The sequence below is a fragment of the Xyrauchen texanus genome, chromosome 28 (genome assembly GCF_025860055.1).
Source record: "Xyrauchen texanus isolate HMW12.3.18 chromosome 28, RBS_HiC_50CHRs, whole genome shotgun sequence".
NCBI lineage: Eukaryota > Metazoa > Chordata > Actinopteri > Cypriniformes > Catostomidae > Xyrauchen > Xyrauchen texanus.
The window spans coordinates 4,794,467-4,820,680 of NC_068303.1; the positions used below are offsets into that span (position 1 = coordinate 4,794,467).

Genomic DNA, 26,214 nt, shown 5'->3' on the forward strand with positions numbered 1-26,214 from the left:
CAGAATATTCCTTAAATCTGCTTAAGTTGCACAGTCTCCCTTTGAGTCTATTTATCTATCTGGCTGTTTGAATTACCGTTATGTCTGTATAACCATCAAACTTTTAAAACTAGTTTGAACTTTCAGACAAGGCTCTGTCAAACCAACATCGAAGTTTGTCTTAACAAACTTTACCTATCCTGTTTTACAAAGAATTCGAACATGACAAAGCCATTTCGAGAAGTGACATGTCATCTCACATCATGTTGTAATGTTTTTCAGGAGGTGATTGAGAGTAAAGTGATTGAGGGAGACGGATCTGCTGAGGGTGAGACAGGTTTAGTGACTGTCTCAGGTTTGTACACACAGAACCCGTTACAGCGCAGCATCAGTCAGCTGATGGATAGTAAAGATCAAGATGCATGGGAGCCACATTTCAGACAGCTTGAGAACGGCCTGGTGAGAATCCTGCCATTTATATATTTAAATAGTATTACAGTTTGTCATACTACATATAGACATCATGTTCCACTATCGTTTGACAACCAGAAAAGCACTTTCTTCCTTCAAATAAATGCCATTTCTATATATTGTTATATGATGAAAAAACATTAATGCATTTTTAAATGATGCTCAAATGTCTAAATACATTTTGGGGCCACTGTATTTATAATTTATTGCTTTATTCAGTTTGAGGGTGAGGAGTTTGTGGACACCATCAAAGGCTTTAGCACAGTAAGGAAAGAACACACAATGTTCACGGACACCAACCTTTGACCCTTCATCATGACCTCTGAGGAGACGCATGGGCAGGATTGACACTTTCTCCAAACATCATCTTACATGTATTACTGAACTCTGAGCTGCTCTGAAAATGTATCTTAAACCGGTGACACTGATCATGTGACTAACACAAACAGCCACAAGAGGAAACTAATTCATACAAATGGAAAAATGAACAAGAAAACTGAAAAACACTAATATTTCTGTACTGTTCAAAGTTCGGCTGACATGGTTACATTTGTAAACTGTTTAGTTTCACTTATGTGACACCTTTATAACAGATGGAAGATTATGTTATTCCTTTTTTTTTTTAAGAAATCAGTGTTGCAATTTAATGGTAAACATTTAAAGTTACGAGAGGCTATTCTATTGTGAATGTAGACACAGCTAAATATATTAATAATATAACGAATATACACATTATTTTTGTCATTTTTTTCCTGATGAGTGATACTCAATGACTAAAGTACAAACTTCTCTTTAGGGTTCCCACCCTTTTTGACACTTGAATTTCCATGACATTTGTGATTACTGAATACAGAATTGTAAATATTTTCATTCAGAATATTCATAATATAACAAACCAGACATCATTATGGCTTTTGTGCAAGTTTTACTTTACACAATCTCTACAAAAGAGCTATATTTAGCCAATTAGGTGCTTTAGAAAAGAGAAAACTAGACATATTTTCGTTCAGTATAGAAATTTCCATAACATCATGTCTAGAAAACAATTGTAAAATTACCTCATATTTTCTTTTTTAGGATTTCCATGACGTAGGGACCCTGTTACTTATAACTCACAAACACAAAACCACAGTAGATATGAACAGAAAACTTTATTTAAAAACTGTTCGGCTACATACATGTTTGCTTATAAAATATGAATTTAAAATGACCAAAAGAACTTTGCATTACAAATAAGGTCAGTTTCAAATGTACAAAACTTCATGTACTTACAAAGGCAGCACTTGATTATTGTTTTTATAAATATATAATCTCTAGTTATTATAGAATGTGTACCCTGATGAACTTGACTAATATGTTTGTGTGCGTCAGGCCACTTCAACCTGACAAACATATTCATGACAACTCAAAGAGCTACATATAAGAGTTGTAGTTCACTAATGTTTTAGGTGAATGTTGTGTTTAACGAAATCTGCTCTATTCCCTTTTAGAGACAAATTCAAAGTGCATTTTTATTCTGAATGAGTTACAAACACGAAACAAAATTGACCTTAATCTCAATCAAACATGGACAATTTAAACAAACAAACAAAACAAAAAAAAAAAAAAACCTTTACTTGCTTTAATGGAATAGTTAGTCCAAAACATTAGAATTGTATAATTTACTTGCTCTAATATTGCTCCAAAATCAGTCTCCATTCACTTTCATGGCATCTTTTTCCAAACAATAAAAGTGAGGGGTGACCATTTCCACCTGTATTAAGATGCATTTCGGGTGATCCGATCACATGTGGTCAGCCCTAAATAGAGGTCTAAAATGTTATGTGATTGAATCACAAAAATCACATATACGAATGTGGTAAAAAACATTTTTTTAAAAAAACACACATTTGAGGTGGAAGCGTTATTCCGCCCTGTAGGAGTCCCGGCAGCAGTGAAGCGCCACACCTCACCTGTCATTCAACTGCTGCGCTAAAACAAGAGTTTAAACTTTGCGGTTTAGTAGCAGCTTCAAAAAGGAAATAACCACCCTATTGGAAAATGTAAAAAGCTTCACGGATCTTAAGTGTGTTTGATATCAACACAGATGAGAAGCAAGGATAACGGATCATTCTGCTTGACATATTGCATTTGTGCTTAAGATTAAATTTCAACCGCATCTGGGAGAAACGGCACACAGTTTCTTTATCATGCTTTTTTTGTTTAATTGTCTTTTCTGACTTTGTTATGCTTTAGTATCCTGCAGCAACACACTGACAGAGTGATTTATGCATGTCGTCATGAAATAGAGACCCTCCCCTCCAAATACGAACACAAGTGGTCACAGAAGATGAATTTAAACGTCTAGGTGTAAACAGCAATTTGTCTCACCTGACCATATGTTATCGGATCACACATCGTAATACATGGTGTAAAGGGGGCCATCATTTTGCCAAACAGCTCCCTTCTGTGTTCCATGGAAGAAAGAAAATCATACAGGTTGCAGAAAACATGAGGATAGAGTAAATGTTAACAGATTTTTTTTTGTTTTGTTTTTTGGCTGTACTATCCCTTTAACATGAGCATTCCAGGGCTGCACATACTATGACCATGGTGACATTTATTTCATACAGACACATGATTTCTTCCTGAGTTTAAGGTTGTGCATCTGCAGGACTCGACAGGAGATCTCAACCTCAAAAAACAACATTCAGCATTTACAACTACACATACAAAAATATCATCTCTGATCTGTGTGTCATCAATCAAGAAAAACAATCAAAGAAGTCTGTGACAATCATTCAATCTCAGTACAGGACCTCAGTGAGGCCAGACAGATGTGTTTACCTCTTTAGTAGTGTTTTTTTGTACTGTAGTTATTTCTTTGCACCCAACAACAGAAATCAAATTGCAAAGATTTGTAAAATGTTATGCACTTCTTATATTAAACCATGTTCCTCTGCCAATATCTCAGTCAATACACTCACTTCATGAGGTCAAAGATCCAACCCTTCAATCTTTAACTGAGCAACTGCTTCTCACTCGTGAACTTAATATGACAAACGTCATTAAAATAATATTAATACTGTTATTGAGCATTTAGAAGCGCAAACCCCAGAGCTGTTAAGAGATTGACAGTGCAGTACAAGTCAAAGATTCCTAGCAAAAATCTGTTGTTCATTAAGTGCTGCTGTAGATTAATCTGTTCAACTCTCGCTGAAAGACAAAGGTTTTTGTGCTGAGATTATAATAACCTTTAAAATTACTTTACAGCTACATACACGACTTCCCTACCATGTTTTCCAATCTTGGCTGGAAACATTGCATTCAGATTATTAGAAAGCCCACCAGCTGCTAAAGACTTCCTAAAAACTGTTCCACTCGTCTGATGGATTGAATTTCTACATCCAGAAAAGGAAACAGCAAAGACCTGCAGTTGAAAACCAACTCATCTGAATATGATGTCAATGTAAATGTGCCGCTACATGTTACACAATAGCTCCACTGTGCTAAAAGATCAACTAAAATAGAGGAAACGGTACAACACTGATACGGATACATGAACTGCATTAGGAAATAGAGTCATTCTGCAAAAAAACTAAAACTAACCAACTAAAATACTGCAATCTAGCATGCACACTTGATGAAATCGACATAAAACAAAAAAATACATTCAGATGAACAAATAAAATGCCACTTGGGGTAAATTCTGTGCATTATTATAAAGGAATATCATCCGCAGGTGCAGACAAATAGATGTCATCCATACCGATGAGATAAGCCAGTATTCAGCTCCACAACTTTAAGTGGGACACAGCACTGAAAGAACAGAAATGATTCGATAAATGAGCAGTCAGCCATCAGACCTCAGGCAATCAGGTGAAGCAGGAATCAACTGGGAATAACTCCATAACATTGAGTACTGCATAAAACATTTATTTCTTAATTTAATTGTTGTTCTCCACAATTTCCTGCAATTAATTCAGCTCAAATTAAACTCTAATTGAAGCCTAGAGCATTTAAAACCCCTGCTGCTTTCCAAACATTGATACTAGGAATGCACCGTATGGAGGACCGAATATAACATTATTAAAAACAAAGAAAATATTTGCAAAAAAATATGAAATAAAATGTTTCAATTTGAGTATTTCTACATTTATGTCCTTATTTATGCATTCATTTATTTATTTCTACATTTATGCATTTCTTTCTCCACATGGTAATGAGGGGGCGTGTTTTCTACTTCAGGCATAACAAATCAAGCTCAGAGAGCTCCAGAGTGATGCTTGGAGGCCACAGTGATGTCTTGTGGTTCAGTCAAACAGGGAACAAATGATGTAGAGCAGGGCTACTAAACTTTGGAAAGCTCATGGTTCACAATGCTGGATCCATGTAGCTTCTAGGGCCACACTCTTAATTTTTATTATACATTTTCATTTAAATTCACATTATTAATGTCATAATATTATATTGTACAAGCCTATATAAAAGCTGATAAATTAGGGGTGTAACAGTTTATTTTTTTCATGGCTTAGTTTTCATTTTTCAAAGAGCCCTTTCTACCACATTCATTGCAATAAATAATTTAAAATGTACAATGCAGAAATAATAATAGCTACAATATGTAATAAAAAGGGTTGGCACTACTAAGAACATGTAACATTTCATTTTTACTCTCTTGTTCTCACATTAATATGAAAAAAAAAAATCAAACAAATGTAAATGCTTCCACATGACAGTTGTGAAAGTGGCACTCACCTATAGGCTACATGACGGAAACCATCCAAAACACTTTGAAACCAGCAGACTTCTGAGACATCAGTATGATATCCATTAATGCTGCATGATTGATTTAAATAATATTACAATCCCAATATGGCCTTGTGCGATTACTAAACCTCAAAAGGCCGCGTTTTAAAATACAGTCCGTATTCACTGCTTCAATCAGCGCTGTGTGAGGAAGCGGCATCCTCGTGCAGTCTGGATGGCATTATCCAGTATACCACTATAATATAGAACTTAAAGGAGGGTTTATTCTTTTGCCTAAAACTTTTTCCTTTTTCCTGATGTGGTTGACATTTCCGTGGAATTGCCCAACATACGTACAGCTGTGGCCAAAAGTATTGGCAGTGACATACATTTTTTGTTTTCTGCTTCAGTTGTTGTGGTGTTGATTCACATTGTTTCTAGATTAGTGTGCAGAGTGATCAGATGCATTTGAAATAATTGCAAAAAGCATCATTGGCAAAATTTTTTACAAAAACCCACATTTCACCATTTTTACACATCAGCAGCACCTGGGGAAGTGTGAACGAGTACTAGTCAGATGAAATCACTATCATTCTGATTGCATTATAAGAGCATACTGATTGCTATAAAAGGAGGGAAGTGCTTCCAATCATCGTGTTCCTGTTAGCAATGGTTACCTCTAAAGAAAGACCATCATGGCTTTGCATCAAAATTGCCTCAAATGCAAGGAAATTGCTGCAAAGAATATTGCACCTGAAAGAACCATTTACCGGATCATCAAGGACTTCCAAGGAGAGAGGTTTATCTGCAGTGAAGAAGGCTTCAGGACGTCCCAGAGTGTCCAGCAAGCGCCAGGACTGTCTCCTCCTGAGGAGTCAGCAATGGAATCGTGTCACCACCAGTGCAGAGCTCAATAATAGCAGCAGGTTGGTGTGAGTGCATCTGCACGCACAGGGAGGCAAAGACTTTTGGACAATGACCTGGTGTCAAGAAGGGCAGCAAAGAAGCCACTTCTCTCCAAGACAATCATCAAGGAGAGACTGAAATTCTGCAGGAAGTACAAGGATTGGACAGCTAAAGACTGGTGCAAAGTTATTTTCTCTAAAGCTCCCTTCCGACTGTTTGGGACATCTGGAAAATCGATAGTCCGGAGAAGAGAAGGTGAACGCTACCTTCAGTCCTGTGTCATGCCAACAGTGAAGCATCTTGAGGTTGTGTGGGGTTTCTTTTCATCCAAGCGAGTGGGCTCTCACAATTCTGCCCAAAAACACTGCCACGAATAAAGAATGGTATCAAAACATCCTGCAAGAACAACGTCTCCCAACAATCCAGGAGCAATTTGGTGATGATCCGTGCATTTTTCAGCATGATGGAGCACCATGTCACAAGGCAAGAGTAATAATGAAGTGGCTCGGAGATCATTACATTGACATTTTGGATCCGTGGCCCGGCAACTTCCCGGATCTTAATCCCATAGAGAACCTGTGGTCAATCCTCAAAAGGTGAGTGGACAAGCAGAAGCCCACAAACTGTGATCAACTCAAGAGCACTAATAAGAGGTTATGAAGAACAAGGACCAACCCTGTAAATAATGACTCTTGGCATATATTGAATGTTTTTGCCAATAAAAGCCTTTAAAACATATGAAATGCTTATCATTGTTTTCCAGTATACCATAGAAACATGTGAAAAAAGTATCTACAAATACTGAAGCAGCAAACTTTGCAAAACACAAAATTTATGTCACTACCAATAATTCTGGCCACGGCTGTATAGAATGAATTTGTAATGTTCTATCAAATAAAGTACATGTATCTTCCATGCATCATATACAGAGTTACATTTTTTTAATTGCACAAACAGAAGTGCAAAATTTTTTTAAAAGTACAAAATAACCTTTTTTCATATCAATCATCATCATATATTTAGTTTTTTCTTTGTAGCTCTCTTTAAATTTTCAGCCGGTCACGTGATCAACAGATCCAATCCAAGTTCAATGCAAATTATTTAAAGCGTAATTTTTAATACAAATTAAAAACGTACTGAATTAACGCATTAAAATTTACAGACCTAATATATATATATTTTTTTAGTAAAACGTTTTTATAATAAATTTAGGGTTTGAGAAATATCTGTGATAATTATTTTTGCCTTCTATAAAAGCAATAGATGTCTATGATATATCCTTAATTAGATGCACGTGTGTGTGCGTGCTCCACAGGTCAACAAACCTCTGTTTCCACTTCTCACACCAGTGCTAAAGGTCAAACGCAGTGACAGTAAAAATAAAACCAAGTGACAGTCAAACATCAACACACAAATACATGATCAGACAATCACAATGATGGATATTCTTTTGTTTGTGATATCGGATACCTTTGAGAATGTAGTCGGTAAGAAGAGGAGGAACTGTGTCACTGTCCTCTCGCATAGCATGAAGAACTACAAAGAAAGAAACATACGTTGACACACACACACACACACACACACACACACACACACACACACTAAATACAGGTGTTATCGGAGTTGAAAACATTTTGTGATCTTATAACTCCACTAAAATAATAATAAAAAAACATTTTGCACTCCAAATATCACATTAAAATTTACATTAGAAATTTGAGATTAAAATTCAAGTATACCTGGTAACATCAGACTTTTTACGTTTACATTTAATCATTTCGCAGATGCTTTAATCCAAATGTTGTTAACACACACAGCTTGACTTACTCTTGGTCAGAATCTGCAGATCTTCTACAGATGGGGCTCCATTATTCCTATCATACGGGATCACTGTCGTCAAATACTGAAAGAGAAAAAACTCATTTTGATCGATTAATTAAAAAGAAGTGCATCTATAGAGCGATATGTTCATTAATTGGACAAAACATTGCAATATGTTGTGGTAATTTTTTCAATGTTAAAATTTTTCCTTGCATCTCAGCTTAATATGCTTCAATTATTATTAAGCCATTTTTAAAGGTGTAACACTGTGGTGCTATTAAAATATTTATTGGTTTCAGCAGCCTGTCCAGCCCCTCACAGCAACACTGGCTTGACCAATATTGTAAGTGCAGGGTAGTGAGACTATATGCTTTGAGAACCAATGAAGGACAGGGGGAGTTTTCTGGAATGTGTTTAAAAAAAGTAGCTATTTTTTTTACTACAATACTATTCTTACGATTTCTAAAAGAGCAAGACTGCATGGGACAGTGCAATTCCAAACATAAAAGGTGATTATTAATGCAGCTCTGTTTGATGAGGCCAGTGGCAAAAGAATTACACACTTCAGTTTTAACTTGTAAAAGCATGGTAATGCGTTTTGACGAATGAGTAATTTGCGTTCTTACAGTTCCCGGCACGTGTGAGCGGTCAGATCTCTGGACACCTGCTGTGGTCTTCATCTTCCTCCTCTTCTTCAGCAAGTCTCGATGTTCTTTCTGTCGGTTTTGCACATCGATGAGAGCTGAGATGAATGTGTTCTTCACCTCCTTCTCGAAGTCCAGCTCCTCCCTCACAGCTAGATGATCAATCAACTCCTCTGAGAAACCACGGATCTGCCTCTCCACCTCCTCCAGATGCTCCAGAAGCTCAGACACACACAGACCACGTAACCCTGAGACAGAGAGACAATGTTGAGTATGGGACCCATGAGAAGATGAAACATCAATGGTCTAAAGTTGTACAGTCATTCAAACAAACACAGCACCGTTTGTACATAACACGCACTTTGCTACAAAGACTGTTTTTGTGTGTTGTTTGTAGTGAAAACTGACAAATAATCACATAATACTCATGTAATTTTTGTCAATGTATAAATGCAATTATATTTAAATATTTTAGTGCATAACAACTTAATATGCAGTAATGGAGAGGAAAAAATAAACACACAAAAATACCAACATTAAAACAATGCCTAATATCGTGTAGGTCCCCCTCGTGCCACCAAAATAGCTCTGAACCGTCAAGGCATGAACTTCACAAGACTTCTGAAGGTGTCCTGTGGTATCTGGCACCAAGACATTAGCAGCAGAACCTTTAAATCCTGTAAGTTGTGAGGTGGAGCCATTGTGGATCAGACTTGTTTGTCCAGCACATCCCATAGATGCTCAATCGTATTGAGATCTGGGGAATTTGGAGGCCAAGTCATCACCTTGAACTCTTTGTCATGTTCCTCAAACCATTCCTATACAATTTTTGCAGTGTGGCAGGGCACATTATCCCACTGAAAGAGGCCACTGCCATCAGGGAATACTGCTGCCATGAAGGGGTGTATGTAGTCTGCAACAATCTTTAGTTAAGTGGTACATGTAAAAGCAACATCCACATGAATGCCAGAACCCAAAGTTTCCCAGCAGAACAGTGCCCAGAGCATCACACTGCCTCTGCCGGCCTGCCTTCTTCCCATAGTGCATCCTGCTGCCATCTCTTCCCCAGGTAAACAATGCACACACACCCGGCCGTCCACATGATCTAAAAGAAAACATGATTCATCAGATCAGGCCACCTTCTTCCATTGCTCCACGATTCAGTTCTGACACTCACATGCCCATTGTAGGCGCTTTCGCTGGTGGTGGAGTAGTGGTGGTGGCGTAGTGGCTAAAGCACAGGGCTGTTAATCAGAAGGTCGCTGGTTCGAACCCCACGGCCACCACCATTGTGTCCTTGAGCAAGGCACTTAACTCCAGGTTGCTCCGGGGGGATTGTCCCTGTAATAATTGCACTGTAAGTCGCTTTGGATAAAAGCGTCTGCCAAATGCATAAATGTAAATGGTCAGCATGGGCACTCTGACCGGTCTGCAGCTACTTAGCCACATACTCAGCAAACTGCGATGCACTGTGTGTTCCAACACCTTTCTATCATGGCCAGCAGTATGTTTTTCAGCAATTTGTGCTACAGTAAATCTTCTGTGGGATCGGACCAGACGGGCTAGCCTTCACTCAGTCCCCTCGCTCATAAATGAGCCTTAGGCGCCCATGACCCTGTCGCCGGTTCACCGGTTGTCCTTCCTTGGACCACTTTTGGTAGGTCCTAACAACTGCATACTGGGAACACCCCACAAGACCTGCCATTTTGGAGATGCTCTAACCCAGTCGTCCAGCCATTACTATTTGGCCCTTGTCAAAGTCGCTCAGATCCTTACACTTGACCATTTTTCAAGCTTCCAACACATGAAATTCAAGAACTGACTGCCTAATATATCCCACCATTGACAGGTGCCACTGTAACGATAAAATCAATGTTATTCACTTCACCTGTCAGTGGTTTTAATGTTGTGGCTGACCGGTGTATGGCCAATATGACTTTTTTCTGCCTCAGACAATGCAAGTAAACTTTGGTAAGGTGAAAATAGTAGAACTAAAATAAATAAACTGTAAATTAAACAAAAGATTATTCAATAATTAGGCCATGATAACATTACCTGATCACGATCAATTGATCTAACTGTGATTATTTGAGATAACGGTGATCACTGAGCACTTTAAATCACATTTTACTATGCAAATAAGGGAATTTTAATCAAATAAAGAAATACCAAGAACGTAACGTTTTTCGCACATTTATTCGCCACTGTCAAACATGAAAAAAAAAGTGATCGTATTCCCACAAATTCATGATTTATGTGGACAAATTATACAAAATTGCAAGCTACAACAAATAATAAGGAGAGTGATTGAATTTGCATGACTGCTAGTATTAATTTGATTTATTTTTTAGCGTGGAGCTTCAAAGAATGCCAGAATATATATATTTATTATTTAGCGAATCAAAAGCAAGTATACAGTACATGTCTGATTTATTTTCTCAGGTAACATGTACTGTGAAATAAAAAATATGCACCTAAATCTGGCCATACATACATAATTTGATATACATGTTTTTATTGCACAATAATTTAATAAATACTTTTGAATCCACTAATTGCATTTGCCTTTGTTTTTTAAATGTATAGTTATTCTAGAAATGAAGGCATTTACTCTCAATATACTAATACTAGCATTCGGCTGTGTACTCAGAACGACGCAGACACATCAATGCAGAAATATAAATGCAAACAACTGCATTGGCTACTATGCGGAGCCTTCGGCGTAGGTTCGCCGCAGAAGTATAAATTGGCCTTTAGCACCAAACTACCTCTGAAAAGTGCCAAACACACACACAAAGTACTTACGTTCCTCATAACTGCTGCTGGATCTCGAATGTGTGAGTGTGTTTAAATCATGGGACATCGTGGAGAGGTCAAACTGGGACAGACTCTCATGTTCCTCTCCGTCTGGAGACTGTTGCATGATCTCTTCAATCTCCTCTATAACCTGATAAACACACACACCCATACGTTATGATCAACACTAATCAAAAGATTAGAGAAGGAACATATTCTTAGCCAGGTTAAGTGCAGAATTACATGTCAAATAGAAAGTGTTTATACCTGTTCTGCAGTAAACAGCGGCTCCTCGTTCACACAGGAGATGATGATGGTGTGCATGTCCATCTGATCTCTGAGCTCTTCATCATCAGAAACGTCAAGATTACTGACCTTCACCGGCTGAAAAACAAACAAATCTGTGTGATTGAGAACTGTTCGCACTTACTGGACGGACAGAATGAGGAATGGATGGATGGGTCTCACCTCTTGAGGTCGGAGGTTCAGTGTGTGGAGGTGCAGTGAACGAGTGTGAGAGGTTTTCCAATCCACTGGCATGACATTTCCATAATTCTCTGTTAGAGCATTCCAAATCCTCACAGAGCAAAAAGGAAGAGAAGAAAAATAAGAGACAAAGAGCTTCACTAAAAACTGACAGTCACATTTCTACACATCCTCTTCCCTCAGAGTCTAAACTGTATATTTAAGTAAAACTAAACTACTCATCAATCTAAAGTGGCTAGATTTAACCTCAGTGTTGGGTGTACTGCATTACTAAGTAGTTAATTACTGTAATTAAATTACTTTTTCATTGAAAATTTAAAGTTAATTTTTCAGTAAATTACAGTTAATTCTGATGTAATTGTGTTAAATACTGTATAGACTAGAACAATTCTATATAAATCAATAGTGAATTTAAAATTGAAATGTAACATCTAATGTTAAAATATATGTTTTCTAATTTAATGCTGCCCCTTTAAATTCTTTGGCCAGTTCATGAATAATTTATTTGATTTTATATGATTTAGCTGAAAGAACTAAAAGAACAGTTTATTGACAATCCTTGTATTTTTCATCTGGTCGAGGTTGATAAGTGTTTTAGAAAGTAATGCAATTACATTTCAGACAGAATAATTAGTACAGTGATCCAATTTAAAAAGTATAAGATGTAATTAGTAGTTAGTAATTAATTAATTTTAGAGTAACTTTCCTAACACTGTTTAACGTTGTATATTTTCTGTTTTACGATACATTTATATTTTGAGCAAATATTGTCACTCACTCGTCGTCGCGCAGCAGCTCGCCCTCGCTCACGGCGCGCACACAAACGCTCGTGCACTCGTTGTTGTTGGAGAGCGGGAAGCTCGCGCTCAGCGTCTCCTCAAAAGAGGTAAAGCTGGGGGTCTCCGGTGAATCCTCCGGTTCCGCGGTCCAGCTGTGCGGCTTTTCGGCCGCTTTGAATTCGTTAAAATCCTGCCAGTCTTCATCAAACTGTGCGACCGGTGCCGCCATGACTGTGGCCGACGACGGGGGTAAGAACGCGTGCGCGCTCCCGTTAAGGAGAATTGAGGGGGCGGGGCTTTTGCCACGTAAACACGCGTTGTTGATGCTGATCCTCTATATCATTGTTTACATGATAGAATACTTCGAATAAAACTTTTACAAAAATAGATTCTCATTTGACGCATGATAAAGTAACTCAGAAACGTAATAAATGAAAAGTAAATTGTACACACCAAACAGTTCCCATTTCCATAATGTTTATTTTTTTGGAGAGCCAATTCCTAACTTTCTAGGAACGTTCAATTTACGTTACATATTTTTTTAAAACCATAAACGAACGTTCCCAGAACGTTGCAGGGAGGTTTTTGTGTGACAACCTTAAAATAACTTACACAAAACGCTTATTTTTATAACCGCTAATTTTTAGGTTATATTTTTATAACCATAAACTAACCTTCCCAGAATGTTGCTGGGATACAGAAACAGACCTGCTCGGAAACAAAACACTGTTTAAATCAGCCTAAAATGACTAATAGCCTCTTAAAAACCAAATTACATGACATGTGAAGTGCTTCTTTCTGTTTCAAAACCCTGAATGCTTTATTGAAAATATGCATACATAACACATCTCCTTCACAACAATACAAAACAGTACAATCACTTTTGAAATAACACATTTAATGCAAATGGATCCCCTTCTTACAGGAGAATTTAGCAATTAAATCATAACCAGTCACTCCCATTACCAAATCAAATTAAAACATAAGAGCAACATGAGCTGGAAAAGAGACCCTTAACTTGCATATGGTTAGTAATAGCAGGGGTTCACAAACCCTACAGTAAGAGTAACAATACTACATCCATCAAAATAATATGATTACTGCTATATCAAGCAGGCTTGTTTTTATATATTTATATCAAAGAGTGAGGGTGAACGGTCAAAGAAAGTGACCAACTACTCCGATCAATTAAATCAACAACAAAAATGTTTTTCAGTGTGCACAAGCATCAGCCTGGTCTGAACAGCGACCAATTATTGTTGAGATTTTATTAGTTTTTTTTTTTTGCTTATGGCACAATACGGTCCTCAAGTATTCAGGCAAAATTCAATCAAAACCAAAATACACAGCTCGAAAAGGGCTTTACAAGTGTAGCTGATCAATTCAAAGATTTATCTTCAATCCACTGAAGAAATAAAATCTTGAAACCCATTTTACATATCTTTTATAAATGAGATATTCAATTGGAACAAAATAAGTGCTCAGAAATAGCTGCTTTCATAATGTATTCCACATGAATCTTATTGAATTCAGAATGTTGGCTTAAGGGTTCAAATTGAACCCTTATATTTAAATAATTTAAATTCAGGATTGTTCTTGGTAAATCGGTGTAGTCTTGATGTATTTGAAGGCATTTGGATTAAAGTGAAATTCTTGCCGTTGTGTAAATATGAAGTAACTGTAAGGGATATAAACAGGATTTTCTTCATTTTAGCACCATCTTGTGACTACAGAAAGCACCTATGGATGTCAATAAAATCACAATTAATGTAATCAATGTATTTTTAAAAGGGAAATAATGTTGATAATGATTAAAAGAGGAGGAGACAATTTGTCTGGTTATAGTTTAATATAACGATACAGAGATAATGTCAACCAAAATAAAAAAAAAAAAAATAAAAAAAATATTGTAAACCAAAAGAGTAACAAAAACTTCCATAAAAACAGCCAGAAAAGCATTTTTAAACATCTAATATCAGTCTAATTGCAAATATTTATTTCTTAGCAGAAGGGGGAATCAAAACTCTCAATATTTGGTGTATACAGCTCAGATAAGGGAACTTGAGCATGTGAATCTACCAGATGATGATATAACTGAAGCATACAGGCAGAGCTTTCATGTACATTAAATCTGTTTGGATATGTAGTGCGGTTGGAAGGGGATTTGTTTTAATGCTGGTGTATGGCTGTCGTGAGATATTTTATCGGGGCTTTCAGATCAAATGTTGCTGCATAAGTCATTTATACACCACAAGCTTCTCATTAGGAGCCAAATATCTTCAGTATCTTTCTTTTTAAAGTTGTCTGTGGTTGCATTCAGCACATTTTCACACACATTCTGTGTAAAATGCAGATTTGTCGCAATATTTGTGCATCTGCAGATACACCGATGACCAGAACGTGCCTTTTTTTAATAATAACAATGTTTATCTCCTAAATGCCACCTCTAAGGTTAGTGGTGAAATAAGGAACTCCACTAAGAATTTTCATTAAAAAATAAAATACAAAATGGTTCTCAAGTTTTTGTTCCACAGATGAAGGTCTCTGGGGCTTCAATTTAGTTAAAATTATTCATACAGCTAAACAAGGGACACACTCACGCTGGTGTTAAACAGTGCCACATGCGAACATACACAAACTCAGGTACAAATGAACACACTTTCTCACACACACACACACACACACACATACACACACACACACTCACACGCGCGCGCGCTACAGCAGGGAGCCAAAGCAGAATTCAGTCGAACACAAACTCAGAACACACAAACAAACATACACAAGTGACCTTTGACCACAGCTGATGTGACGGCAGGGGAGTCTGGTCACAGGTTGAAGAGACTAAGCTGAAACAAATGCTTGTGTGTTCTGAAAGATAAAAAAAACATACTACAGCACTCCATCTTAAACACTAAAGCCCAATCTGATCAAATGCTAAATGAACAAAAGAGAATAGCTAGGACTAGTATATCTTAAAAAAAAAAAGAGCATTTGTCCTCTGTCTCTTAGGATTGAGAGAGAAGCTTTAAATTATACACCGGCCGTACCCTTGGTTACCCCCTGCATGTTTTTGAACTTGCAAGTGCTGATGGGCTGCTGCCCAGCATAAAAGGGTTGGTGGGGTCTTGTCTTCAGGCCTAATGGGGTTGGTAATATGGGAACAATCCCACAATGGAATAAAGATCAGATCTGTTATGGAAGCAGGTCGCTATATGGAGACACATCAGTGTCAGCCTCTGCTGCCTCCAAACTGAAGCTCTGAATCTCTTTCATGTTTGCACTCATGTGTCGTTGTGGAGGAGGACAATGCTGTAATCGTGTTTTTCTCTGTTGGATAATCGCATATTTCTTGTCATAAGAAGATGCTTGTTCCAGGGCTGCCATCAACTGTCCATACTGCTGCAACTCTCTGAGAAATGAGGGGAAACGAAAGAGAAAAGTGTTTATGCACTTACATCATAATAATAGATTAAGATACCGTTTACAAACAATCGCTCTGTGGCAGCACTTCCTAGTTCTTTTGGCACCACAGCAAATAACTGATTTTAAATGGGCGCTCAAATTGAAATGAATATTTGTGGGGTTAAAACACCCATTTCCAAAAGAATATTGGAGATTTGGGCTTCTTTAAAATTTCAATCAGTGGATCAGGAGAAAAAGACTGGACAAATTATGATATTTCATGGATCACTGTCATGATTATCACACCTAATCTATTAAAACCCATTTTCCATTGATTTCTTTTCATGGAGGAGTTGCACAAACTCCGATCACAAATGGAGGTGTTTAATTTCCAAAATGCAACATCTGTAACAGTTATTATCGAACAATGATTGTATACCACCATGGAAGCTCTAACGGGAAGAACTGGAACCTGTCTTCACCACCATAGTGCATACTTGCCATTTGTGAATGGACATGCAAATAAAAAGAATGTACTAAGCCTAAAAATTGCATTAGCATTTATTTTTAATGCAGTAAATAAATTGTTCAGTCCAAATCAGCTGTCTGCTTGCGGAGTATGTCAAATGTATCATGTTCTGTATTGTGGAGCAGTAATTTTAGCAGTAAAGACGCATATCGCATGGTTGATTTCTTTTTGTATGCCAAATATTTTAGGATTTAGAAGCGTGTTCAACATGTGGGTGGTGTTTGCATCAACTTGTTATATGTATAAATAAATCAGACAGGCCTATTGAAAAAAGTTAAAACCGGTTGGCAATAGTTCAATAGTATGGACATATATTTTCTTCCGCTAAGAATATTTGGTGCTGGTCAACGTGTCTGGGAATGATACATTTTGCAGGACAAATTGGAAAAAAATCTGGTCATCTCATTTCACCGATATTTTTTCTCTGCAACGTGATGCATAGTATGCGATATAATAATGACAACAACACAATCAAGTCAAATGTAAGATAAACGTTTATTCACTATAGTTGCTTTTCCATATTAGTCAAAATAAAAAACGGCAGTCGTGGAATTAACGTCTAATACAACAAATATTCAAAATAAAAACAGGGCACAGCAAAACAGATTTTTGTTTACAAAGAAATATTACAATAACAAAAATCATCAAATTTTGCATCTTGGCTAATTTATTTCGCTTTATTTTTAGGACTATTTTCTACGACTTTTCATAGAGGCATTCTGCTGACAGAGTCATTTCTCTGCAGCTTGAGTGGTGCATTAGCCTGGTGACCTCTGCAGGCACGCTAGAGAAGGGAATAACACAGGCTACTGAGCACATTACGGTACCAATCAGAGCACACAGTAGAAACAGGTTTTGCGCAGCCAGAGACCTTATACATGTATGCAATTGCATAATTTGAAGGTACTCCATTTAATATATGCCTGCTTCATGTTTATTAAATGTTTTTATTTATCAGACATTAAGATGTTTTAAGGGTCAAAACAAGGGTTATTTATTGGCTAATGGAAACCCTGATTTCTTCACTATAAACTTTTCCCTTTATAATAACTTTTTAAACAAACATTATTATATAATGCTTACCAGTTTATTAAAATTGCAGCCCAACCCATATCCACTACTGAAAGCTGCTGCTCAAAAGAACCTGAAGCATGGTTGCCTGCTGCGCGTCGTTATGGTAATTTAATCTGTAATGTGTTCGGTTTCATTTCTCCTGCTCCTGATTTTTTAAAATACAGTCTCACTCATTTCTATTCAGTGACTTATATTTACTTTTCACTGAATTGTCTTTCCTGTAGTAGAGTGTGACTGCTTTAAACCCAACACAACTGACTAATGGAGTGCCACAAGTCTCTGTCTTAGGTCCTCTATTGTTCTCATCGTATGTACACTATTTAGTCGATACAAGGAAACATTTTTTAGCTTTAATTGTTATAATGATTTTCCAAGTGAATGGATGCTTTCTTTTGCCAATCTGCGCTATTTTTAGATGTTGGTACGATTCAATCTTTGCAAAGGAATTGTTATTGAAGAATGGGGCTGTTAAAATCACTTAAACATGATCACAAAAAAACGTGAGTAAACGGTTTCATTCATGAATATTTCATGTCATCATGACTAATGTGCTCACACCCCGTTTACACCAGGCGCGTCCGTTGACGTGACGCAACGGCTTGAGGCTGCCTAAACCGGGCATATTGACACTAACTTTCTTAACTGTTTATTTGTGTTTTTGGCAGTAGTAGCACCAGCGCTTGCAGTGCAAAATGGAATGGGACATCTGTTTATGGTCATGCAATGTGACGCGCTACAACGAACGCTTCCATGGTAGACAACATCATTGATTATAATGGGTTCTACTGCTTTTGATGCGACACGACTCTCGCATCCAGTGTAGACAGGGTGTGTGTTAATTGATGACAGTTTAATATATTCAGATGCAACGTGTTGGATGTGCATTGTGTGTAAACCCTGACATTTAGTTTTATAATATTTTGGTGCTTAATCTGTTTATTCCTATTGATAAAAATAATAAAAGCATTTCATGACCCCTTTAAAAACCAGTAACTTCTTACTGCTAAATTCTGTTAAAACAGTATTATTCATTGGACCAAACACTTCAAAATGTTCTGTAATGACACCCTCTACAGCAGGGTTACTCAACATTAGAAAGCCCAGGGGCTGCAAAGCTAGATCCCTGTAGCCCTGCGGGCCACATTCTTCACGTTTATAGTAAACATATTTATAGTAATTTTATATGAATTATTTTGTATTTTATATAAAGCCTACAAATTAGGGGTGTTGCATCTTGGCTAATTTATTTCGCTTTATTTTTAGGACTATTTTCTATGACTTTTCATGGCATAGAGGCGTTCTGCTGACAAAGTCTTTTCTCTTTCCTAACCCTAACAGTTCAATTTTCACTTTCTACCAAATTCTCAGTTCTCAGAATCTTAGTTACCTCTATGTCTAAGTCAGTCAATCCACGCAATTTATCATGTGACTTGTTGAGCGCATTACCGCGGAGACCTAGCGCACGTGGAGGCTTCAAGCTATTCTCCGCGGCACCACGCACAACTCCCTACGTGCCCCACTGAGAGCGATAACCACACATTATAGCGATGAGGTGGTTACTCCAAAGTGACTCTACCCACCCTAGCAACCAGGCCAATTGGTTGCTTAGGAAGCCTGACTGGAGTAACTCAGCACACCCTGGATTCGAACTTGCAACTCCAGGTGTGGTAGTCAGCGTCTTTACTTGCTGAGCCACCCAGCCACCCAGCGCCACCCAGCCCCCCCCAGTTGGATATGAAAGTTAAAAGATAAATTATTTTCATATTTTGTTACATTCAAATACCAAAGTATGGGGGCATAGAAGCCCTTTTGACTGAGGAATGATACTGTATGGGGGTTCAGGGGTATCTCCTGAGAGAAAATTTAGAAAATGTAAATTTTTATATTTTCAATAAAGTGAGAAAGACTAGGCTACAAACTAGTAATTTTATTGTCTTTCATCCTTGTCAGAGATAATGACGTTGAGTAATTTCACAAAATTACAACAGAAATCTATTTGATTATTAGTAAAAGCTTGTAACATGCAGATTAATAAAACTAAATTTAGAAAGAAAAAACTTTATGGTGTAAAGGTGCTCTTAAACCACGATAACTTATGTGGCGCCTCATGTTTACTCACATGCAGGGAAAAGAGGAAAGCGTGAAGAGCGGGACAGGGCATAAATGAAGCGTGTTCAGTGCTTGAGAAACATATTCAAGATTACAGAGCAGAAAGATCAGATATGATGTAACCAGCACTGTTGCTTTGTCACGCTGCTCACTAGCGATGATGAGAGGGCGTAACCGTCGTCATGACGTCTTGCACTCCGGATGGAATCAATCCGGGATCCGGAACAGGAACGCAGTAACTGGCATAGCAGGGACATTAGCAACATCATTCAGTCTGAGGCTGCATTTCCACTGACATGGATAAAATCACCTCAAAGACACTCCCAACTATAGGGAACAGCTTGCCCCACGCTGCTGTCAATTCTACAGTCCACCATGCGCGCTTGGCCCTCGGTTTCCATAAAGAAAATTGAAAGCGCTCGATCACCTTCGTTCACCACTTCGTTCAGGCCCAGCCCTATTTCCTTTTATTACTGACATCATGACGAGTATGTATTTCCGATAAGCTATTCAAACGGGTTTGACACAGATTCACTTGCTGGTGAATGACTCAAGTGAGATTGAGAGCACATGTTTCAGTGACAGACGTGGACACATACTGTTTATATGAACGCAAGTGCAGCCTGACCGCTGCACGCATGTAACATCAGCTATGCCTAGCTATTCTTTGTTGTTTATGTTTTTACATCCTTTTGCATTTTATTTCCCTCTCTTACTGTGCTATGATTCAGCAATACAGAGAGCCGCCGTAAATATTCTTGAAAATGGACACCTCACAATTCATACACATTTGATAGACTATTGATAAATATATTTTTGATGATGAAATCATAACGCAGGTCACTAAAGAAGGCTCCAGGTCCACTGTTGAGCAGCACTGCTCTACAGTTAAGGACCTGGGTGTCATGCTTGACAGCAATTTCTCTTTCAGCATTCCTTTACCTTGGAAATATTGCTAAGTTAAGATACATGCTCTCTGTTCCTGATGCAGAAGCACTAGTTCATGCATCAATGATTTCAACACTTAACCGTAAATACTGTAACCACTCAAACAGGCTTCAGTTGCAGCACTATAGTTAAATAGTTTTCCCAACACTACAAGAATGTTGATGGAACTATTTTTTGATTATTGTTGTTTTTTTAGTCAAATAATAGTTACAGCGAATCCATGTCACTTCCTGTATATTTTGCGACTGGGCAGTATATGTGTACCGTTGAGAACGTCCTGCTCTTGTGCATCCAGTATGGGGGCGGGACCCCAGATACGGACTGTGCCGTCATCAGAAGCGCTGGCCATAAGACTGGGAATACATGGGTTCCAGCTTACGCAGTTCACTGTGCGTGTGTGTCCTGTCAACTCCACAATTGGCAGCTCACTGCGCTTGTGCCAAATATATACCTTATGATCTGAGAGAGAGCGAGAGAGAGAGAGAGAGAGAGAGAGAGAGAGAGAGAGAGCAGTTTGATCATTTCAGCACCTGAAGAAAAAAAGCTGAGAAATAAATAAAAGAAAATGTCTTCAGTACCTTCACTGCCGCTTGCAATGAAATCCTCGTTGTGTCCACCGAAGCACGAGTGAATGGTGTAGAAACCTTGTGTCACACCCTGATACTTTCTGACCAATACACGGTCCTGCAGGTCCCAGAGATGAACACCCTGAAAGACACACATTACATAAAGTCACAGAGATGTGTGATGTGAGATGCACACACACAGATCCCTCACACTGTGTGCTAACCATGTGCAACGTTACGATAGTTTGAGAATTAAATTTTTTGCATTACTGTAATAAAACTGCTAAGGGGAAAGTGTTAAACTGCCACGAAAATAATGTCATGCCATGCAAATATTCTTAAAAATAAGAATATTTCCATTATGTAAAAATTACTTTTGTCTTTTGATTGTGAGGTGAAATGTGACCCTGACATGTTTTTGACAATGTTTCAGAGATTCAAACGGTTAAGACATTGTAAGACATGTGAAGGCAAACACACTTACCTGTGTTGCTACATTTAACAAAGCTAATCTTCCATTCTTAGAAACAGTGAAAGACATTATAGGATGATCCTCTTGAACCCTAGAGGAGAAAGAGATGAAAGGTCAGACACAGTTTTCCATTAGAACCATTTCAGAAATATTTAGTACGTTCACGTGATATCAGAATTGCTGTAACACTGACGCCTGTGACAAACTCAGAAAGTTGAACACTGAATTTTATGAAAGTCCTGAATTGACCATCGTGACGTCAAGTAAAAAGAACCAAAATTGGCAGTGGTTTAAGGTAGTTAAAATATATTGGTGTTTGATATGCCATTTTATTACAGACAGTGTTACCTGGAGCATTTTCTTAATTCGTAAACATTTAGTGAAAACATACAGAGGTAAATAAATGAATGTGGTGATTAAATATTTTGCTGTAATCAACAAAGCCAGACATAGATCCACTTTGTCATAATACGCATTGCCATAAAACAGTTAATTTCTGATTAATTGATAATTCTGTCATAACAAAAGCAGCATTTGCCTAATTCAGATTTTAGAGTGAAACTGCTGCATACATGTTTCTGTCCGTTAGGTCATCAAAGCTGTATCCACGGATCCGCTGGTGTGTGTCAGAGGCAAGAACAGTCCGGCCGTCATTCATACACCAGAGGCACTGCACACGCACGCCTTCCCACGACTCCAACAGATTTCCATCAAGATCCTGTCCAATCAAAATGAACCCATCATTAATAAAAGACAAGTCCTGCGAATACTGAATCTTAGACCAGTCTGTATCACGTCCACTCTGAACTTACACACTGGTAGAATTGCCCTCTCTGTCCTCCTGTGACGAAGCGCTTGCCGTCAGGGTTCCAGGCAACGCTGGTCAGGCTATCCTCATGAGACTGACTCATTTTTGTCCGCAGTTCTCCTGTCTGACCACCAGGAAGAGAAAAACCATTAAGGATCAGAGTTTAAAGGGCTACACACATTACAAGCACAACAATTCACTGTGCCCCCATTGTGCCAGTGGAATAGTGACAATCCCATTCATTTTCAATGAGAGCACAGCGACTTACGGCAACACAAGCCGCCACGGCCGTTGGTGACAAAGATCGCCGTGGAGACTGACAAGGCAAGTTCAGACAATTCCTTGTCAAGGTACGGCAGTATCATCTGTAATCAGCATTTCAAAAGCTACTATGGCCAGTTACCAATAACGTTAAAGCGGCAGCACCAGCAGGAACGACCACTAGTGAGACATGCAGAGTCCAGCAACACCAAGCGACAATGCCGCCAGCGGTGTGAAAGGGGCTTTAGACTCAAGAACAAGATGGCTGAACATCAACATTTAAGTGAAGAGAAAAACTACGTTTTTGGCTACTTTGCTGTATATCAGTCATGGGACAAAAGTAGGGCTGGGCGATATAAAAATATATATCATGGCGATTATATAATGTCAATCGATAGAGATTTTGCTATATTGTGTACATCTTGATTTGTAAATATCCATGTGCGTGTCATGTGCGTATCTATCAGTGGGCAGGGCTTCATGTGAGACAGAGAATTGAAGAAACATGGACAGGGTTTTTCCCGCATTGAAAATTTCAATGAATTTTGTCAAATTCAATGACATTCATCTTGTTTTCGGTGCTTCATAAGAGCTAAATATGCTTCTCATCTGACAGGCGCATTTGTGTTTCACTTGAGTGTCTCGTGCACTATCTATGGAGAACACAAGTGAACGTGAGTCCAGCAGGATTCTCAATCTGGGATTTGTGCTACAGAGACTTGAGCATGCCGAGAGGGATCACTAGTGATACGCAATCAGACTTCTCTCGATATCACGGAGCAGACCATAATACTTACGTGACCTATTTGAATTCTACAGAGTTTGCAAACTTAAAGCGCTATGGAGGAAGTCAAAAATCTCAAACGGCAAGACAGCCCAACATTTCAACCACCACTGACGAGGAAAATAGCTACAATACTGTGCCATGTGCCAAAATAACGATTATAAACTACATATCATCACCTTTCCTAAAAGATATATTTACATTTACATTTTATTCATTTGGCAGACGCTTTTATCCAAAGCGACTTACAGAGCCCTTATTACAGGGACAATCCCCCCGGAGCAACCTGGAGTTAAGTGCCTTGCTCAAGGACACAATGGTGGTGGCTGTGTGGCTTGAACCAGCATCCTTCTGATTACCAGATTACCAGTTATGTGCTTAGACCACTACACCACCACCGCCTACAGATATTTATACATTCTCTAAAGAGGTGACTTAAATGATTAAGAGCCTAATGAAGTGTTTATTTTCGATGGATTTCTTTTTTTACTTATTATTTTCTGTGTTGCATTGACTATGTACGAGAAAATTATCTAAGTAGTAGTAGTTTTCATTAATAAAGTATTGAATTCACTGAACGGATTATTAAAAAAAATAGGTATTACAATAAATATGGTTATTTAATATAAAGCCATTTTTATTAATTTTCCAGAAATAAATTACTATATCGGGATTTATACGATTTTGGTCATATCACTCACCCCTAGACAAAAGTGTGACTGTGTGAAGATGACAGAAAAGTGTGGAAACTAAAGATTTGGATGTTTTGTTCATTGCTGTCATGATGATGTAACACTAACTTTCGCATGATGTAAAAGGATACCAAAAAAGAGAGTTTACATGCTGTTTACATGATTCAGTTTTCATCATTTGCTCCTGTTTTGTGTTATCTGGTCCACGATCAGACGGTCGGAGAAGACACAATGGAATATGTGTGTCTAAACAGTGCTGGTTCATGTTTAAAGCCCTAGAGTAGCAGAACTGAGGCCAAGAATCATGCTCGCTCCAAACTGGTTATGGACTGCGGCCAGTTTTGATGAATGATTTCGATCGAAACACTGCATTTAGTGTAGAAGTCCGCTCTTATTTCTGTTCTGCGAGTGCTCTTGAACTCATGCCGGCCAGAACCGCTATCACATTAGTGAGTGATTTTGAATTCTCCGCTGTAGTGCAAGCTCATACATGAGGCAGCACAGTGATTAGATGAAGTGTTCCTTCTCATGAATGAGGAAAAACGCTCAGAATCTAATGACTTAGACACATACTTTCTAACCAATCACATTTCAGACTTTACACATGTACCTCACATTTTGTGACGTTGCTTCAAGTTTTGTTTTTAAGGCAGAAAAAATGTCCTCAAACCACTCAGAAAATAAGTATATTTTGGCAGTAAACATTGTGAGCTATGCTTACCTGAACATTCCAAAGCCAGAGCTCAGAGCAGTCGTCCGGACCGCAGGCGATCAGATAAACATCATCAGGACTCCAGGCCAGATAAGACACGCCGTACGCATGACCCTCCAGAGTCCGTAAGAGCTTCAACTGATGAGTGTCCTGAGTGATAGAAAATGTATTTATTCCACACAAGCTCAGAATACCTATTAAACTGTTGACATTATAATGTAATTATTATGGAAGTAAAATGGTTTTCAAAACTTAAAATATGTGAGTGTAAGGAGGTGGTCCTCACTCACCGGCTCCACCTGCCAGATAATTACGGTTGTGTCCTTTGATCCAGTGGCGAGTTTAGTGCCGTCATTGGAGAACTTGCAGAACCAGACTTCATTGCAGTGCTCTGTGAGGATCTGTTGTGTGTAACAGGGAAACTGTTTCCTGCACACAAAAACACAGAAATCACATGAAATTTCTTGAGAGTGTAGTAGAACATGTAATGCATTAGAATGTGCGAAAAAAAACACACCTGCTGCAGACATGATCCAGCAGTAAGGACACAGAGTCCAGACTGGAGTCCATTTTGGTGTTGTGATAAAGGCAGCGATCTCTCTGCATCTCCACAGCCTGTCTGAGCAGCGTTTGCAGTCGTCGAGGGGGCAACATTACAGAGGGGGGCAGGTACGCTACAAAACACACACACAAAAATATAGAATCAATTATCAAGACTAGTGATAGACCGATATATTGGACAATGTTTGGCCATTTTGATATTATATCAGCATTAGATAAAAACAAAGTACATTTGGCCAAAGATCATAAATAAAAAAGGAAACTTTTGAAATATTAAAAGAAAGCAGCGCTTTTGCTAGATACATTGAAGAACGGCGAAAAAAAAAACAGCAAAGCATGGCGTAACGGTCAGAGACATCCATATGTTTACATGGAAATACAATTTAAAAAACAGTGCAGAAGGCCATGAAAACGTGTTTGGTGTGAATTAAATGGTGGCATAGTGGCTAAAGCACAGGTCTGTTAATCAGCAAGGTTAATCAGCAAGGTCGCTGGTTCGAACCCCACGGCCACCACCATTGTATCCTTGAGCAAGGCACTTAACTCCAGGTTGCTCCGGGGGATTGTCCCTGTAATAAGTGCACTGTAAGTCGCTTTGGATAAAAGCGTCTGCCAAATGCATAAATGTAATGTAAATGTAAAGGTGGTCGTACACCGGATGCATCTAGCGGATGACATTGCAG

General features: G+C 38.3%; 2 protein-coding genes across 2 annotated transcripts in view; both read right to left on the bottom strand.

Annotated features, from left to right (window-relative positions):
- Positions 1–1,620: 1,620 nt before the first annotated feature.
- On the bottom strand, positions 1,621–12,849 carry fez2b (fasciculation and elongation protein zeta 2b). Its single transcript, XM_052096606.1, has 8 exons — positions 12,610–12,849; positions 11,814–11,922; positions 11,613–11,729; positions 11,355–11,496; positions 8,532–8,797; positions 7,912–7,987; positions 7,555–7,620; positions 1,621–4,248 (listed from the first exon to the last, which is right to left on the bottom strand). Exons 1-8 carry the CDS (start codon positions 12,837–12,839, stop codon positions 4,232–4,234), a joined length of 1,023 nt encoding a protein of 340 aa, XP_051952566.1. The 5' UTR covers positions 12,840–12,849; the 3' UTR covers positions 1,621–4,231.
- Positions 12,850–13,084: 235 nt separating this feature from the next.
- wdr26b (WD repeat domain 26b) overlaps positions 13,085–26,214 on the bottom strand; it is a 35,324-nt gene continuing 22,194 nt past the window's right edge. Inside the window, exons 6-14 of the mRNA XM_052095764.1 lie at positions 25,488–25,644; positions 25,261–25,399; positions 24,980–25,120; positions 22,526–22,645; positions 22,286–22,431; positions 21,726–21,804; positions 21,254–21,383; positions 20,940–21,134; positions 13,085–16,022 (exon numbers count right to left, since the gene is read on the bottom strand). Of these exons, the coding sequence (XP_051951724.1) occupies positions 15,997–16,022; positions 20,940–21,134; positions 21,254–21,383; positions 21,726–21,804; positions 22,286–22,431; positions 22,526–22,645; positions 24,980–25,120; positions 25,261–25,399; positions 25,488–25,644 (1,133 nt within the window). The 3' untranslated portion in view covers positions 13,085–15,996. The remainder of the gene's footprint in view (positions 16,023–20,939; positions 21,135–21,253; positions 21,384–21,725; positions 21,805–22,285; positions 22,432–22,525; positions 22,646–24,979; positions 25,121–25,260; positions 25,400–25,487; positions 25,645–26,214) is intronic.